General features: G+C 30.5%; 4 protein-coding genes across 11 annotated transcripts; 1 reads left to right on the top strand and 3 right to left on the bottom strand.

Moving 5' to 3' along the window:
- Positions 1-1,614: 1,614 nt before the first annotated feature.
- On the bottom strand, positions 1,615-7,282 carry LOC106786489. Of its 3 annotated transcripts, XM_014747925.1 has the most exons (6): positions 6,582-7,282; positions 5,589-5,629; positions 3,652-3,789; positions 2,667-3,115; positions 2,326-2,491; positions 1,615-2,211 (listed from the first exon to the last, which is right to left on the bottom strand). In XM_014747925.1, the coding sequence occupies exons 2-6, from the start codon at positions 5,601-5,603 to the stop codon at positions 2,107-2,109; spliced, it is 873 nt and encodes a 290-aa protein (XP_014603411.1). In that variant the 5' UTR covers positions 5,604-5,629; positions 6,582-7,282; the 3' UTR covers positions 1,615-2,106. The 3 variants fall into 3 exon arrangements, with proteins under 3 accessions (XP_014603411.1, XP_014603412.1, XP_014603410.1); XM_014747926.1 differs by lacking the exon at positions 5,589-5,629 and having other exon boundaries at positions 6,582-7,281; XM_014747924.1 differs by lacking the exons at positions 5,589-5,629; positions 6,582-7,282 and adding an exon at positions 4,348-4,545.
- Positions 7,283-7,804: 522 nt separating this feature from the next.
- On the bottom strand, positions 7,805-8,272 carry LOC106786490 (ubiquitin). Its single transcript, XM_014747927.1, has one exon. The coding sequence runs from the start codon at positions 8,214-8,216 to the stop codon at positions 7,977-7,979; it is 240 nt and encodes a 79-aa protein (XP_014603413.1). The 5' UTR covers positions 8,217-8,272; the 3' UTR covers positions 7,805-7,976.
- A 357-nt stretch (positions 8,273-8,629) lies between these two features.
- Positions 8,630-12,735, top strand: LOC106786488. Of its 3 annotated transcripts, none has more exons than XM_014747920.1 (10): positions 8,630-8,770; positions 9,410-10,262; positions 10,345-10,593; positions 10,656-10,929; positions 11,019-11,317; positions 11,398-11,541; positions 11,640-11,883; positions 11,963-12,105; positions 12,177-12,312; positions 12,429-12,735. In XM_014747920.1, the coding sequence occupies exons 2-10, from the start codon at positions 9,420-9,422 to the stop codon at positions 12,608-12,610; spliced, it is 2,514 nt and encodes an 837-aa protein (XP_014603406.1). In that variant the 5' UTR covers positions 8,630-8,770; positions 9,410-9,419; the 3' UTR covers positions 12,611-12,735. The 3 variants fall into 3 exon arrangements, with proteins under 3 accessions (XP_014603406.1, XP_014603407.1, XP_014603409.1); XM_014747921.1 differs by having other exon boundaries at positions 9,405-10,262; XM_014747923.1 differs by lacking the exon at positions 8,630-8,770 and adding an exon at positions 8,797-9,186.
- A 1,355-nt stretch (positions 12,736-14,090) lies between these two features.
- On the bottom strand, positions 14,091-16,556 carry LOC106786483 (DNA oxidative demethylase ALKBH1). Of its 4 annotated transcripts, none has more exons than XM_014747910.1 (5): positions 16,231-16,556; positions 15,797-16,163; positions 15,035-15,137; positions 14,822-14,975; positions 14,091-14,759 (listed from the first exon to the last, which is right to left on the bottom strand). In XM_014747910.1, the coding sequence occupies exons 2-5, from the start codon at positions 15,827-15,829 to the stop codon at positions 14,198-14,200; spliced, it is 852 nt and encodes a 283-aa protein (XP_014603396.1). In that variant the 5' UTR covers positions 15,830-16,163; positions 16,231-16,556; the 3' UTR covers positions 14,091-14,197. The 4 variants fall into 4 exon arrangements, with proteins under 4 accessions (XP_014603396.1, XP_014603397.1, XP_014603394.1 ...); XM_014747911.1 differs by having other exon boundaries at positions 16,243-16,556; XM_014747908.1 differs by lacking the exons at positions 15,797-16,163; positions 16,231-16,556 and adding an exon at positions 15,238-15,350.
- Between the last annotated feature and the right edge of the window lie 66 nt (positions 16,557-16,622).

Here is a 16,622-nt window from a genome sequence, read left to right as displayed (position 1 = left end):
TGAAAATCCTGATCTAAAAAAACATGATTAAAAGTACATAAATACATATCATATAAATACATAATAAATAAAGACATTTTTATAAAAATTTATCTAAGCGGCTAAGGACTGTACAATTAATTTAGATTTGACTTTTTGATTATGCAAAAAATTGTTAAATTTAATTTTTTAATATTTAAAAATTTAAAAAAAAAAAAATTAATATATATTAACAACCTCGGACGACTCCTTTCATTAAGTTTGGCTGTTCTAATAAAAGAACTAGGCTTTAAGCCACCACTTAACTGCTAGAATCTATCCGTCGCGAATGAGTTTGTTTTCTTGCTCATTTATTTATAATATCGAGGTATCGATATATAAAAATTAATCGCGATTAGATAAACTCAATACGAAACAATGCATGTAAGACATTTATTACATGCTTTTYTGGACGAAAACGAGTAAATTATATTTTATATTATGTATTATATTATGTAAATGTAAAATCAAGAGTTTAAATTTAATTTCATTACAACGATAGATAGAGATTTGATTAAAGTAAATAGAGAATTCAATTGAAAAGTGCATCTGCAAATTAGACGATTTATATGTTAGGCTATTGTATTACTTGACTATATGACTAATATAGTTTTCTTTTTGTTACAGGTGATCAGCGTTGGATTTATCATCATTTCATCTTGATTGACTTAATTTTGTTGCATTTTAAAATTAATTTATATAAGCATTTCTGAAGGCGCACACATGTTTATATACTAAAAATTAAATATAATATCAAAGAATACTTCATTCTTACCGTCATCGCGTTAAGTACCTACCTAAGGTGATCTTGGTAGTAACAACAATAATACTGCATAGATAAAAAAGAGGACTTGTGAGCTTCTATGTACTTCTTTATTCTTTGAAGTAAGTGTCGCATAGTACGAGTTGTAAGAAATATTGTTTATTTATTTTTTAATACTTTTTAATATTATTATTGTTCAGATAAACAAATTTCGTGTATTATTTTACTTTATTTTTACTCGTGAAGCAATATAAAATATTTATGTGAAATATACTTATGAGAAAGTGCAATGTTAATTATAAACATAAGTATTATCTTGTATTTATAAAGCATTTGCTATATCCTTTGCATACTAGGAAAAATTTTAATCTATCATTATTCGTTTAAATACTGATTACACGCAAACAATTATAGTTTTTATCTGAAGTAGTGCTTAAATAATAAATTCAGATTTATACACTAGATCTAGAAAATCTTTATAAAATAAGTAGACTCACTCGTATTTATTAATTATACGTTTAAATATACTTTCCTTTTAACATAAAAATAAAGCGTTTTAAAATACAATGTAGTAAAAGAAATATTTTTTTGAATTAAAAAAGCGAAAACAAATGTATTTGCGTATTTGAATAAGTATGAAGTTAATATATATATTAATAATTAAATCAAAAAATAACTTAATAAATTATGAAATTCGGCACCATATCAATAGAGATTGCACGAATAGTTTTGATTAGCATCGTTATATATGTATATATATAGTAATAATAGGTTTGCATATACATTTGAATTAACTTTCTTATCTAATTTGTAATTTTTTCAATTAATTACTGCTTACATATATATATATATATTTTTGTTGAGTAAATACTACAAGTTATCTTACGAAATATCTATTTAATCCTACTAGTAAAAAAATATAATTTTAAACTAATTCTTGATTAATTACTAATTTAATAGTACATTATTATTTTTAGGAAACAATAAACATATACTATATTGATATTACTAAAGTTCTTTTCTAAATATTATATTACAAAAATATTATAATATCCGTGTGAGAGCAACGTCTACACCACAATCTACGATTATATATGTATATATATACGTAGAAATTTATTATTCAAGTTTTAATGCTTCAATAAATATTTGTTTATAACTTATTACTTGGTGATATGTGTGTGTGTGTAGAAAATGTATATATATAAATTTTACGTACCTAAATACATATATATGAAGAAAGATAAAATAATAGATTTATCAAATGTACGTAACAAATTGGACAAAAAAGAAATTTTCGAAAAAAATTAACGATAAACCTTTTCTCAAAAAACACTATCGTTTTCATGATTATTCTCATTGGATTCTTTTTTCGCTGCTATAAGATTTTCCCATTGAGCGATGAGAGTGCTTCGACGCCGTGGATTTGGCTAAAAATAATTTCACTTGAAACACCAATTAAACTTTTGCCACTCTTCTCTTACTTCTGATTCCATGAACGATTAATCGATTATATTTTCAAGTAAAAAAAAATGATATTTTACCTTATGTTTGCCTTTACTTTCTCTTTCTATTTCATCTTCGTTTAACGTATTAGATGATGCTCCGCTTCTTAAGGAGCCGGTGCCATCGTAAATATCGGAATCATTATCGTTACCGATATCCAAGAGATTTGGTTGAGATTTTGCTAACATTTGAGAACGCATTAATCTAGAACAAAATTTCAAGAAATTTCTACATTAATTTGTTCATATTATAATTGTACATTATACAAATAATGTACAATATATTATATATACGAAACAAGACAAAAAAAAATAAAGCATACTTTTGCATAGATTGCTTTTTCTCTTATTGTTATTAATAATTACGACTGTTCGCTTACCTAAGTTCATTTTCTCGTTCCTTCATCTCGTGCAATTCTTTTTGAATTTTTTCTTCAACAGGTACATAACCCTTCCTAACAGGAGGTTTTTTAGGTTCATCATCTGGTTCAAGTTGTATCTTCAAACTGCGATTGAAAGCTTTTACGCTTATAGGATTAAGTGCAATGGTAGGTACAGTGGTAGACGAAGTTATAAGATCATTAGGAGTTGTGTTAGACTTATAAATCTTTCCCCTAGTTGCTAAGAACCTATGCATCAATCCTTTTTGGCTAGGTGCTGTAGCAAAACGTAAAGGTCTTGCTGTTGAATTAGAAGATGTTACACCGTTCGTCATTTTTGGTAGAGTAGATTGTGTCGAAGGGACAAGACTAACAGCTTCGAAAATCTGTGGCGTTGACGTTGCCCTCTTCAATTTACTCGATGCCAAAGCTTGCGGCATACGTCTCACCTAAATTCATATCAATGTGCACACTTTAAAATCATTTTCTTACGCTTTCATTCGCGCGCTACCCACGCGTTTGTTAAATACTTCATAGTCTTACAATTAGAACTGATTGTGAGTTAATCTAATAAGTTTATTGCACGAATTAACTCTCGAAGATTCGTTAGTTCTGTTCTACTTGTTAAACTCGTAAAGATTTATCTATCCTTTAACAGGTGGATGACTTTATTTAAATATAAGCAAATTACATTTGTCTATAGTAGTATTAAAAAATGTATACTTTTGAATAATTAATAACGTATACGATATTAAACGTGGACTGAAATTCCAATGGAAAATGTAATCTAAGTGCTCGTGATTCTCGTATTAGGAAGAAAGCACGTATAAAGTGTGCAAAGGATGCACAATTTGAATCCTTATAAGTATCACACGACCGACGTGCTCACTTTCCTTCGACGTTGAGCGACCTTGAGCTCGAGCACCTTCGTATGCACCAAGATATTTCTTTCTTTCTCTCTCTTTCTCTCTTACAATATACCCACCTTGGAATCTACCGTCTCGTGCGACGTGGTTTTAATGCTACCCACGTTTCGTAGCTCGTGCTCCCTCTCTGTGACCTCTTCGATCTCCTTTTGTATTCTGTCCGTTGCCTTTTTTAACTGTTCCAATCTATGCTCCGCCTAAAAACAAGATCAACTTTGTTACATTATTATTTTTATCTTTTTACACATGTTTTACATTTTATATATAAATTCCTTAAGAAATTTATTGCTTATTTAGTTTTAGTTTCTCCGATTATTCCTGTATTTTTTCTTGTAATATTATATCAATCTCGTGACCTTTGGCTTTTTTAAGAAAAGCAAAGAGAACAAAGAAAAGAAGGATAACGGCGAAATACTTGGAATATCAAACGATCACAGTGCTACCGATCTCGATGCTAACGGGAAGTGAATTCCAAAAAACAGGTTGTAATCTCAATACTAATATGATCAAACTTGATCATCCAGCTTTTTTTCTCTCCTCGTTGTACTTAAGAAGTAAAAACTTGGTCAAATTATATTGATCTTACAATTAGATTAAATCTGGGTATCATCAAAAACACGTGTTTTCGTGTATGACTCAAATTTATGAATCATTTCGAATATTTCGCATCGACCTATCGATCTATTGATCTTTCGATCTTTCTTCATTTCTCAATACTTTGTTTCTTTTTTTGTTGTTATTTAAACCGAACTTACTTTAAATGCTCCCGTAATCATAGATGAGAATAACAATACGATTTAGTTGTCGACGTATAAATATAAAAAAAACAAGAACCGAAAACGAATAACTTCGGTGTAGGAAGTGAAATATTTATCCAAGTAGTAAGTTCCTCTTTCTATTCTATTCTACTGTACTCTAGGCAAGCAGCTGCACTCGAGCGGCACTCAGGAATGCCGCTCGCAGAAAACTAACAGCAATTGCTGTGCTTCGATGTAACATGCCGGTTAAACCGTAAGCCGGTTGGTTAGCTGCTTCCTTTCTAAAAAAAATGGGCCACGGATCTTCCTGACTTGTCTCGTTGCCTCCTTTCTGACAGTTTCCGATCGAGAAAATCCATTTTTCATTCATTCGATTCATTTTTTCACAACTTCAATGACGATACAAAATCAACTGCATTTGCAATGCAATTTTGTTGATTTTTTGTTTGCTCATTTGTAACTAATAATAGACAATATATAGACTATATACAAAAGAAACGTTTAATTTTATCGCGTGAATGATATGGCTATGAAATAATTGTAGTAATATAATTATGCTTAATGAATACTTCAAACGATCTTGCGTGTAATATCTTTTTACTGACTGCTATAAAATTCTCAGCTCACATCTCGTTACTTATGTTAGTCCAACCGATTAGGAAAGTTTGAAAAAAGATGAATTATATGATCTCTATACATTTTTCTTTCGTTACAAATTCAAATCTACGTGGATATAAAATATGCATGTATGTCGTTATATTGAAGAACAAAATTTGATGAGGGAGATTAGGGATCTGTGTATAATGATTGGATAAAAGTATTACAGATGTTTCTCGATGTAATAGTATACTTGCTTCACAGAAACATCTGTTGCTTTGGAAATAAGTGTTCTGCCAAAGATTCATTTACGAAATTCTCATAGATATATATATATGTACTTGGTGTACTAAATAACTATCTTATAAATTTTATTAACAATTGATAAAGAGAGAATTTAAATAGAAATTTTCGTTCGATCCGCGAAATCGAAAAGAGAAAGGATGAGAATTTCTCCCTACAAATCATTCATTTCTTTTCTCTTTCTTATAAGCAATAAATACTCTCAATATGAATAATTCGAATTTTATTACAGAACAAATATTGCAGTACAGATTACTCGTAGCCTTTTTTTTAATAACAATTGTTTTATCGAGTGTGAATTATTTAACAATTTCTAGCTAATTAATTTAAAAACTTACCCGACTACTTTTCATCAAATGCCAATATCTATGTCGCTTTACTACAAAAAAATAACAACATTGATATACTTGAAAAGCGTTTTTACGATAATACTTAAGTATGACGCGTATATTTGTAATTATAATTTTTTACTATCGATATAAATATTTCAACGTTTTTATGTTTCAGAAAGAGAGAGAGAGAGAGAGAGTTTTCCTTGTATTTAAATGATATTACCGTTGTGTAATTAATATTATAGTTGTGATATTATTTTACTATTAATTTCCGTTATCATGAGATTATTATTTTTTTGTTAGAATAATAAATATTGATTATGGTCGTATTTTTACGATTTACAGCGTTATGTATTTCTACAAATATGTTATATAGTAAATGCAGGTAAATACACGTGTAATAAATTGAATGATTACATCTCAACGGGAATAGATCCTGTGTAGGAAACGTAACCATTCCTAGAAAATGTACTTCTTTTCTTTTTGTATACCTATATATATATATACATGCACGAATAAATGTGTTTAATACACAAATGTACGATGACGCAAGTATGATCTTATATACGTGATTTTACTCACAACACACACAAAACACACATAATTTTTAACGATACACTCTTATGCACTACATCAACGTTATCTTTATCAAATATTTATCTTTACAGCGCAACGGATTTTATTCTATACGTTTTACTTATTTATTATTTATTAAATTAATAAGTAAAAAAAAAAAAAGGAAAGAAGTATATTTAATACGAATAAGAAAAGAGAAAAGAAGAAAAAAAAAACTTGCACATAATTCTATATGTTCGCAATGACAAGTGCAGTTTTATCTTCGATTCGCTATCAACCAAAAAAATGTTTTTTTAAGTCAAGGCGTTGAGTCAACGTATAATTTAACGATTACGATATAAAGATAGTAAGAGGACGACGTAAAAATGTAAACAGTAAGAAATGTAAAAATAAAAATATATGTATACAGGTATTTAGACGTACCTCCATTTTCATTGTTGCTGTTAATGAGGCTTCGCCCAAACGATCAGGTAGAAAACTAGAGCCTTTATCAGAATTGTCGTCTGATATAGAACACGTAGATTGTCAAAAAAAAATGTATTTCAATTCTTTTATCAGATCGCAAGTCAACCACTTGCATGCGACGACGCCTCTTGCGATTATCATACCGCACAATTACACCTATATGGCGCGACTAAAATTTCAAAGTTTTCAAAGGCGGGATAATTAAACATTTTTAATCATTTCTATGTACGCGCCTATGCGTATACGTATGCGTATGCGTATATGTATGCGTGGATTCACGTGGATCAAGAATATACCGGAACGTTATTGACTTACTAAATCGATCGAGATCTATTTCTACGATCGTAAAGAAAATAAATGACTCCTATCTATGCTAAGTATCGGTCATTTTCACTTGTTCTATCGTCGTTCTATTAACTTATATCACGTAGTCGACGTTTATTCGCGTAAAGAAATCGAACGATTCGCGTAACGACGCGAGGTTATCGTCAAGCCCCGACCGATCTCTGTACTCTGGCTGCCATTTTACCTGCGTGACCTTGTTCTCGATCCGTTCTCCAAACAAAAGCAACACAGGGTCGAAGGCGGACCACATCGCGTATATATGACCTAAACGATTATTTCATTTTATTCACAGTTTTCGATATTTTACAGAAATTTGAATACAACGAAAAAAGAAAAAATAAATGCTTTCGTCTTTAGTTATCCAATTTTCGCACGTTTTTGGTATGATTATTGAAAAATAAATTTTAATACCGTGATTTTCTCTCTTCGAGTTTTCTCGAAGAATCAAATGTCTATTATTTTAAGTAAATGATTTATATAGAAAATAATAGTTATTTTGTTGCTAATATTGCTGATAAAATGTTGTCCACTTCAATTTATTTCAATTTAAATTATAAGTGCCTATTATAATTAGAGACATGTTTCTCAAAGAATACTCGCAACGCCATCTCCCCTGTACTACCATAAGCCTCATATGAAATCTTTGAAAAATGGAAACTGTAGCTGTTCTGTATATTGTCTACACTTTGCTTCATAAATTAAGAAACAGCTGCAGACTTACTCTTCATTATTATATATTTAACAAATAATTATATAGTATAGTTAAAAATGCATGAAATTTTTATTGATTAATGTTTACATATATGGGGAGCACATGCGCATTGGCGTACAATGAATAATGCTTGTATTCAGATTTATTGAGACTTTTGTTTAAATCGTATCATACATTATATAAATATCGATTTTTAATAAATGTATAGATATAAAAAAAGAAGAATAAACTTCTACTAGTAAATCTACTACGATGTTTACTAAATGTTGCTACAAAATGATTAATTATCCTTTTATTCAAGTATTTGAACCTCCACGGAGACGCAAGACTAAATGTAAAGTAGATTCCTTCTGAATGTTGTAATCCGAAAGAGTCCTCCCATCTTCTAATTGTTTGCCAGCAAAAATAAGTCTTTGTTGATCAGGAGGAATGCCTTCTTTATCTTGTATTTTAGCCTTGACATTTTCTATCGTGTCAGATGCTTCAACCTCTAATGTAATAGTCTTCCCAGTGAGAGTTTTTACAAAAATCTGCATTTTTGCAAGAAGACTGTGTAATTAGGTCAGAATTAATTCTTTTATTAATATTTTTTCTAAAAATAAAAGAGAATTATGAATTATTTTTGACAAGGATAAAAATTACTTATAAGTATTATTGATTATGACAAACGGAAGATAAATATGGTGTTTATTATTGTTCTATCGAGACCAACAATGAATAAAGATAAAAAGATATTACATATGCAATTGTCTAGATAATATGTATAGCGAATAATCATTAAAAATACAAGGAGACTTACCCGATACAATAAACAATTGTTATTAAATATCAGCGGAATCAAACAACTCGAACGAAAGGATGAATAGCTAAGGACACCGCTACGTCAAACTATTCTCTATTTTAACATATACCAGCGGCATCTATACGGTTTGTTAAGATGGCGCTATAATCGGAGAAATGATGGGGGTTCGTCAGAGTAAATACAATCGCGTTGCTCGTCTTCGTAAATACGTACTGTGATTTGTTTGAGGAAGTATCGGGATGAAAATTTCCTTCGATCGGTAGCTGTTTTATTTGGCAGTTGAACGAGGTATAATGTTTAACATTAATTTATTCTATACGATATTGTATATTTTGTCAAAGTCCTTCTCATCCGAAGATTAGCAAACTTGTGCGTATATGTGTTCCTTACGATCAGCTGACTTCCGGAAGTAATATGTGTATATAAGGAGGAGCTGTAATTAAAAAGAGGATGAATCCTTTACGGGAGTTATTATAGTATTTTAACGAAAAAATAGAAATTGACTTAAATATTAAGAAGTTATATAATCTATGGGCCGATATATATAGTTTTAAGTAGTCTTTTATCATTTCCAAAGGAAATAACGTCAAAGCTCTTGTTTAATCGTTGAATTAGGGTAAATTATAGGGACGTAAAAGTTCGAAGGTCCGTAAATCGGTGGATTAGTAGGTTGAATCATCCCATTTACTATCTTGTATAGACAGGCATGTATTTTGTATCATTCGGTGAATGAAATAATTTTTTCGTTTCATATGAATTAGTAATATACACTATAGTAAGTAAATGAACAATTCAATCGAACGTAATTACGTTTGGTTAATTAACAACGCCTGGCTATGATGTGTAATATATCTGTTTGTACAAATCTATGCTAGGAGTAAATTTGGTAACACTTTAGTAATTATCTGTTGTCATTTGTAAGCACAGACAATACAATATGAATTCCAAAGAGGATGGAAAGAGACAGGGAAAATCTGAAACAAGAATGGATGGTGGCTTACAAAAGAATGATAATCAAACAACTGAACAAGGAAATAAGTTATCCAAAGCAACTAAAATACAAAATAAAATGTCTGACGAGCAGCTGAAATTGAATAATAATGTTAGTGAGAGCGACGCAAAGAGTGTATTACCTTCCAAATCTTCTATGGTGGTTTCTAATGGAGCACGATCGATGGAAGCTACTACATCAGGTTGCAGTCATTCATTGGAACAAGTTACTATTTCTGACACACCAAACGCAAGTTCATCTTCCACTTTTGTAAATACTACAAGTGTCATATCACATAATGCAAATACTAATTCTGCAAGTCAATTGAAGCATAAGACTGTTGTAAATGCAAATACTCTTAACTTGCCTAAGCCTCAAATGCACCTAAATTTATCTTCCGGTCAGTTGAATTGTCACCTGGCTAATACGGTTACACCAGTTTCTTATAGTTCTATCAATGCATCTAATACTAATGCATATTCGAATACATCTATATTGAATTCGTCCACTGTCTCTCAGCATTTATCTGGTAGTAGATCAAACGATGATACGGATATGAAAAATAATGTCGATTATGCTTTGGAAATAGAAAAATGTCCTTCTAAAGTTTCCTGCAGTTCAGATTCCAGTCCGGAAGGTGATCAAATGCGTACCTCAAAATCTTATACATCTGCTAGCATATTAAATAATATTGGAGGGAGTATAGGTTCGACTAGTCAAGGAACTTGTTTTCTAAGACCTAATATCAATGGAAATAGAGAAGTTGCTGGACCAAGTGGTTTACAAAGAGTAAGTATTTATACTTACTTGTATGAGAAAATATTTTAAAAATTTCTACAATTATACTAAATCGTAGTTATGTTCTACCTAGTGTTTTCAAAAAGATATAATTGACAGAAGAGATTCTAGTTCCGGAAATGAAGGAGATATGTCAGATGGAGAAGATTATTGTATTTATACATATAAAGGAAATGACAATATAGTTAATCTAGATCAGAAAGAGGAAGTCAATCGAGTCCAAGTTGTAGAACATGAAGTAGGACAGTGTCACAGTGGTAGGTCTAGTCCAGAGATGGACTTTTTAGAAATGGACTTTGATCCTGGACCTTCTTGCGAGCAGGTAACTTATTTAAATGTCAAGGAAAACTAGTTGGTTTTATATTAACATATTCTTTAATATAGGATACAGGAGACAGCGATTTGGCTTCTATAAATGAAGACATACAAAATATAACATTAGATAATGCAGAGGCAGATCCTGTTTTAAATGATTTGAGTAGTGGTAAAGTTGTATCTAGACAAGGAACAACAACTGTGCCTCAACATAATTCTCAAACTGGGCAAAATGTTAGCCACACGGTCACTCAACAATGTTCCAATAATCGATCAACCAGCGAGCAAAGCTCCAAACAAACTTATTCATCTCCTTGGATGCCGAGTACTAGCAGTGGATCTGGTAAGTCAATAAGAACAACTTAACAAATTTTATTTTGCAATTGATACTAGAATACATAAATTAATATCTAATTAATATAATTAATTCAGGGTGCCATTCTAATCTTCATGGAAGGACAGAATCAATTGGATTTCATAGGAATTTAGGATGTCCTTTGCGCGAATCTTATGGATATCATAATACAAGCGGTGACTTAATATCTCCTGGAGATAATCGAGATTCTGACTCTGAATTATGGGCAGAAACCTCTACTGTATCCATGCCAGGAAATTCGAATTTAAATTCAAGAAAAGTGAATCTCAGCTCTACACTTTATCATCGAATGATGGCCAAAAAATTAATGCTTAATAAACAAACTGCTTTTAATCAGAGTGGCGATTCGAACTTGGTTTGTGGATTATTATTGTTGTTCAAAATATATATATATATATATATATATTCCATATATATATTAAATAATACTTTTAGGAAAATGAATTATGTAATGAGCAAATTGATGGACTTCCACCAGTTGAAAAAATCATGTTGTGGACTGAGCAAGAAGCTACGGTAAAACAAGTCACTCAAATTGCAACTTCTGCATGTGGTGCTACTTCTGCTATCAATGCTTTGGTAATTTATATCTACAAATAATATTTAACTACAACCATCTAAATGTTATTGTGTTTTAACATTAACACCTTATAAATGGTTTTAAATTTCATTTTTAGTTGGCTTTGGGTATTTCTTTCTCTTTAGAGGTATTGTTGAAAGCTGTAGGTACTAGATTAAGAGATCTTGGTTCACCACTTCCACAATATCTAATGAGTAGATCGTTGGCTGGTGCAACTCATAAAGACATTGCAAGAGGAATATCTTTATCAACAAGTGGGGCAGTTATCACAAAATTCTTTTCCTTTTATCCTGAAAGAAAGGTTTCACTTTCTCATTGGCTACATTACTGGATTTCTAAAGGTGCAAAATTTGTATTAACATTAGATACGTGTATATATATAATTTTTGAATTATTAAAAATTCAAATATTCATTTTTAGGAGCTGCTCCTATAGCTACATTAAATTTACAACATTGTGGCGAAGGTACTGATATTCCAGATGCATGGCATCATCAAATGATATTTGGCGTAGGGCAAGCAGGGATATATTTAACAAACCCTTTACAATGTTTACCTGAACAAGTTTGTATTAACAAAGTTCAAATTTGAAACTTGGTCAATCGTAAATATATAATTATTTTATTTATTTTCAGCTTGTTTGGCATCAGCTCGTTAGTCCTAGTGTTTTATTAGTGAGGCGGGCTGATGTTTTGGCACGTTGGAATGCAAATACTGATTTAACACTTCTTGCAAAGATGGACCAGAAATGGAGGAAGCTTAATGTTCTGGGTGAGTTTATGTTTATATCTCATTGTTACTTATTTTGATTTTTGTATGTAAATTAAAAACGTGATATATACTTGCAAAATTTCTTTTTCTTTTTTTCTTCTTTTTTTTAATAACAGGACAAGTTGTAAATATGATACGAGAAGCAATGAATCAGGGACAACATCCTAATGTTACAACTATTGGTACAACTCATATTCGTATACCTGCATCTTACCAAGCAGGCATTACATTAGTTATGTGTGCTGATTCTGCAGCTGCTACTGAATTGTTACATGCTGAACAATTACCATTACTCTAGTCTTGTTGATCAAAATTAATAAAACCAGGCTGCCCTCATTTACTTGTAATAAATTTAATTAGCAGGCTGGTCCGCACAATGTTATTTACAATAGTTAATTTACTGTTTAAGCAGTTAGTATCGCTGACCTAAAAAAAGAAATGATTTACATTTTTGACATAAGAAATATTTGTATTCACAGAGAGTATATTATCAATTAAAATATATTTCAACAGAATTTTCATTTTCTATGAAGTTGTATTCTTTGATTTTCAAAAGAAAACAAAATTATTGCTAAAAGATATTGAAATTATGAATGATATAAGAATGTTTTAAATTTATCAGAACTAAAATCTCTCTTGGAATTAATTTAAACTTATATATATTTAAAGCTTTGAACCATTTATTGATTAAGGATGTTCAGCGTCGGTACGTAGGGATCGCGTTTAACGTCTTAATGGATAAGTACCAAGTATCGCCCACTGCTGATTGCTATCTGAAACGCCTTAAGTAGATAAATACTTCTTTTATATAGATATATATATTTTCCATTGTCAAAATTTTATTTTATGTTTTATCTATTTATACACATACATGTATATATAATCTTTTACATAGCCCATCCGGATTTTTTTGAGTTCCAAAATTTTAAGTATAATCTCTAAGTCGAGCAACGTAACTGAAACTTTTACAAATTCTTTTGCACTTAAAAATATGACGTTAACAGAATTGAAAAATTCTGTTGAAAGACGATTGACAATAGAGAATCGCAGTTTTCATATACAAGAGGATAAATCGAATAATTTTTTCTGGTTAGATCTAAATACCGTTCATTCAAAAAATATACAGCAAAACTGGAGACCAGGAACAATTAGAAACGCATGCGACGAAATACTCGCGCGAATGAATAGAACTTTTTATTCGATTTAAGCTATAGATTTGTTGTCCATAAAATTGAATATATGAATTGGCACAAAAACTAATATTTCAACAGATTAATAATTACTACAATTTCCTTAAAGTTCAATGTGTTTTCATGAAATAGATGCATTGAAGAAAGAATTGAACATTTAAAAAATTTTGAGAGGTTTGTAATTATGTAAATTTGTTATTATAAATTATATATTTGCTAGAGAACGAAGATTTATTGTTTACAGTGAATTTAGAAAAAAAAGAAGAAACAGAAATGATAATCCATGCTCCAGATATTTCAAAAAATTTTCTTTTGGGCACAGCAGTACACGATGCTACTAGTATATTACTCAAACCGTATTTGACTTCAAGTGTTTCTTTATCATCCTTTACAAATATTCATATTCATGCAAAAGATAGTGAATTGATAAATTCAAAGCAGAACCGTATAAAAATATCTCAATCTTTTCTTACAAGAATGGCGACAATAGCATGGCATTTTTTGGACATTTCAGTTATTTTTTACGCAACTACTGGTCAAGATAAAGACAAAAATTATTAAAATAATATTATATAGACTTAAATTTTGATATGATATTAGTTATATTTACAAGGTAAAACAAATATACACTTTTGTATAAACTTTTTTACACCCTATGCATTATTTACATAAATACACACAATTGCCATTATAATTTAAGATAAAGTCAATTGATTAGCTTTCAATACTTGTCTTATGTTTATATTTATTCTAGCTTCGGCTAGATATTTTTTAGCACAAATCCAGTCATTTTCATTAGTCTCCGTTTCACTTGTATCCCAAGGACACAATTGAGATGATAGAATTTTAGGTACTCCATGATATCTCAAGCGTGAACTACCAGCCATTACTAATATATCACCACTTCGTAGAAATAGAGCATCTGCTGGATTTTCTTGGGAAAGACCACCTATCAAAAATATAGCAGTCTGTCCAAAACTAATGGAAAAGAGTGGTGCTTCTATGTTTAGCTCGGAACAATCTGTATGTCCTGCTAATGTAGAATTCATTCGATAATAATTAATAATAGCTGCTTCCGCTTTAAATTTCGGAAAATTTAATATTCTAGCCAAAAATTGTGTTAATTCGATAAGTTCAATAGGCATGGGTGTTTTAGAATTTTCAGAATATACTTTTGTGTCCCAATCATGATGGTATCCTAGCGTTGCCCATCGTAACTTTGGGAGCAAATTTGCTGCTCTATTATTATTATTGGATCTAAAAGAGGAAAAAAGAAAAACTAATTTGTCAAGAATATAATCAAGAGTATTTCTTTTTACCGGAAACATATGTCCCACCAAGTTTCATCATTACTTAAAATATTATGAGCATCTAAATTTATTTTATTTGGTTTCCTTGAATAATCCCTTAAACACTTTATGATCCAATAATGATGACCATTTGTTGTAAATGGATTTTGAATAAAAATAAGTCCTGCGAGTATTAAAAGAGATTAGATTAAACTAAAGAAAAAATACATAATGATATTTTACCTGGAATATTTAAAAGCTCATAAATTTTCCAATCCTTTGAACATTTTAATCCAAATTTCCTTTCACACGTGTCACTTATAAAATGTGCTTCAATGTTTTTAACCTAAAGATAAACATAAACATAAACATGTATATTGGCAAATTAATAGATTTTAGATTGGTAAATTGATAGATTAGTGTAGATATTAGTAAATTATATATACTTTACTAATATCTGGACAATTGAAGTCAATCACATTTGTTAAATCAGGCAATGGATTTCGACTTTTATAATATTTAAAATTATCTTTGAACATGTTTACTAACCCACGATGGCTACCATATTTTATTAATTTATAACAGCTCACCAGATGTCACTTTATTTGACATCCAAATTTTGACAATACAAAAAATTAAATCTAATCTGATTATATACGCGCGTATGTAACTACTACAAGAGGATAAATAATAACCAAAATAATTATAATTTAATTGAATAATTTTTAAAGGCGATTTAGGTTTATATATCGTATTTCATAATTTAGTCTATTTATTTTGTTGTCCTACTTTGTTACGTTTTCTAACATTTGGCATTTTGATTTTCGCGGTTAATTATATAATAGTATATACATATACGAAAAATGTATTGAATTTAGGTTACAAGAACAAGAATGAAATGATTTTGAAACATTAAATAACGAGAAGGATAATACCAGTTATATTAATGACTAAGGACGGTAAAATGTATTCGATCGTGTACACAACACGTGCAGTGTTCATTACCATTACTCCATTCACTTTGCATATCTTCATCATTCGTAGGATCAAAACGAGATTATGTCGAGAAAGCGTGAGTTTCCCTTGTAATTATTTATATTTTTCCATTATATCTCTCATCTATGTGTTTGTCCCTTGGTAATCATCCATGACTAATTTTAGCATGTAATTTTCATATAATAGTTAGTCCGTGGAAATAGCGTGATTTCATACGACAGAAAAGAGGCACGGCGTTCAGCCTCAAGGCTTTTCGAAAGCTCCGCGTAAATTAATAGCACAGCATGCCGTATGGCGCGTTAATGCTCCTTTCATTACTATACCAATGCGATCCATAAATAGTGTCTATTCACATGAAATTCGATCGACCATTCACCTATTAAAAAGATGTAAACTAATCTATTTTTTTCAGGTCCTCGTTGCAACAACTATTTGTTATTAACCTTGACACTAACGGATTTCTAACGATCAAGTGTGAAGTGTTCTTCGAGTACTTCGAATTAGTAATTTATTAACATTTAGCGACAAGTATCAAGAAGTAACGTATTTATTCTAGAATCATCTGACAGAGAAAAGTCTTGTTGTCATTGACGAAAGAAAGGATTAGGAAAAGGATTCGATCGAAAGAAAAGGGTAAGCAAAGAGAAAGGGAGAAAGAGAGGATAAGAGGGAAGAAGAAAGAAGAAGAAATAAAAAGAAATAAAAAGAAAGAAAAAGAAAGACAGATTCAGGCGCGAAGAAAATCGAGTCGCGCCCAAAGACGATGCGCGACTGACTGCGTGCGTCGTTCGCGATCTCGGTCGTGTTTGCGACTTCGACCAATTGCAGTGGTCAG

Source organism: Polistes canadensis, unplaced genomic scaffold, assembly GCF_001313835.1.
Source record: "Polistes canadensis isolate GaletaPanama2010 unplaced genomic scaffold, ASM131383v1 scaffold_75, whole genome shotgun sequence".
Classification (NCBI taxonomy): domain Eukaryota; kingdom Metazoa; phylum Arthropoda; class Insecta; order Hymenoptera; family Vespidae; genus Polistes; species Polistes canadensis.
This window is presented reverse-complemented; position numbering and strand designations above follow the sequence as displayed.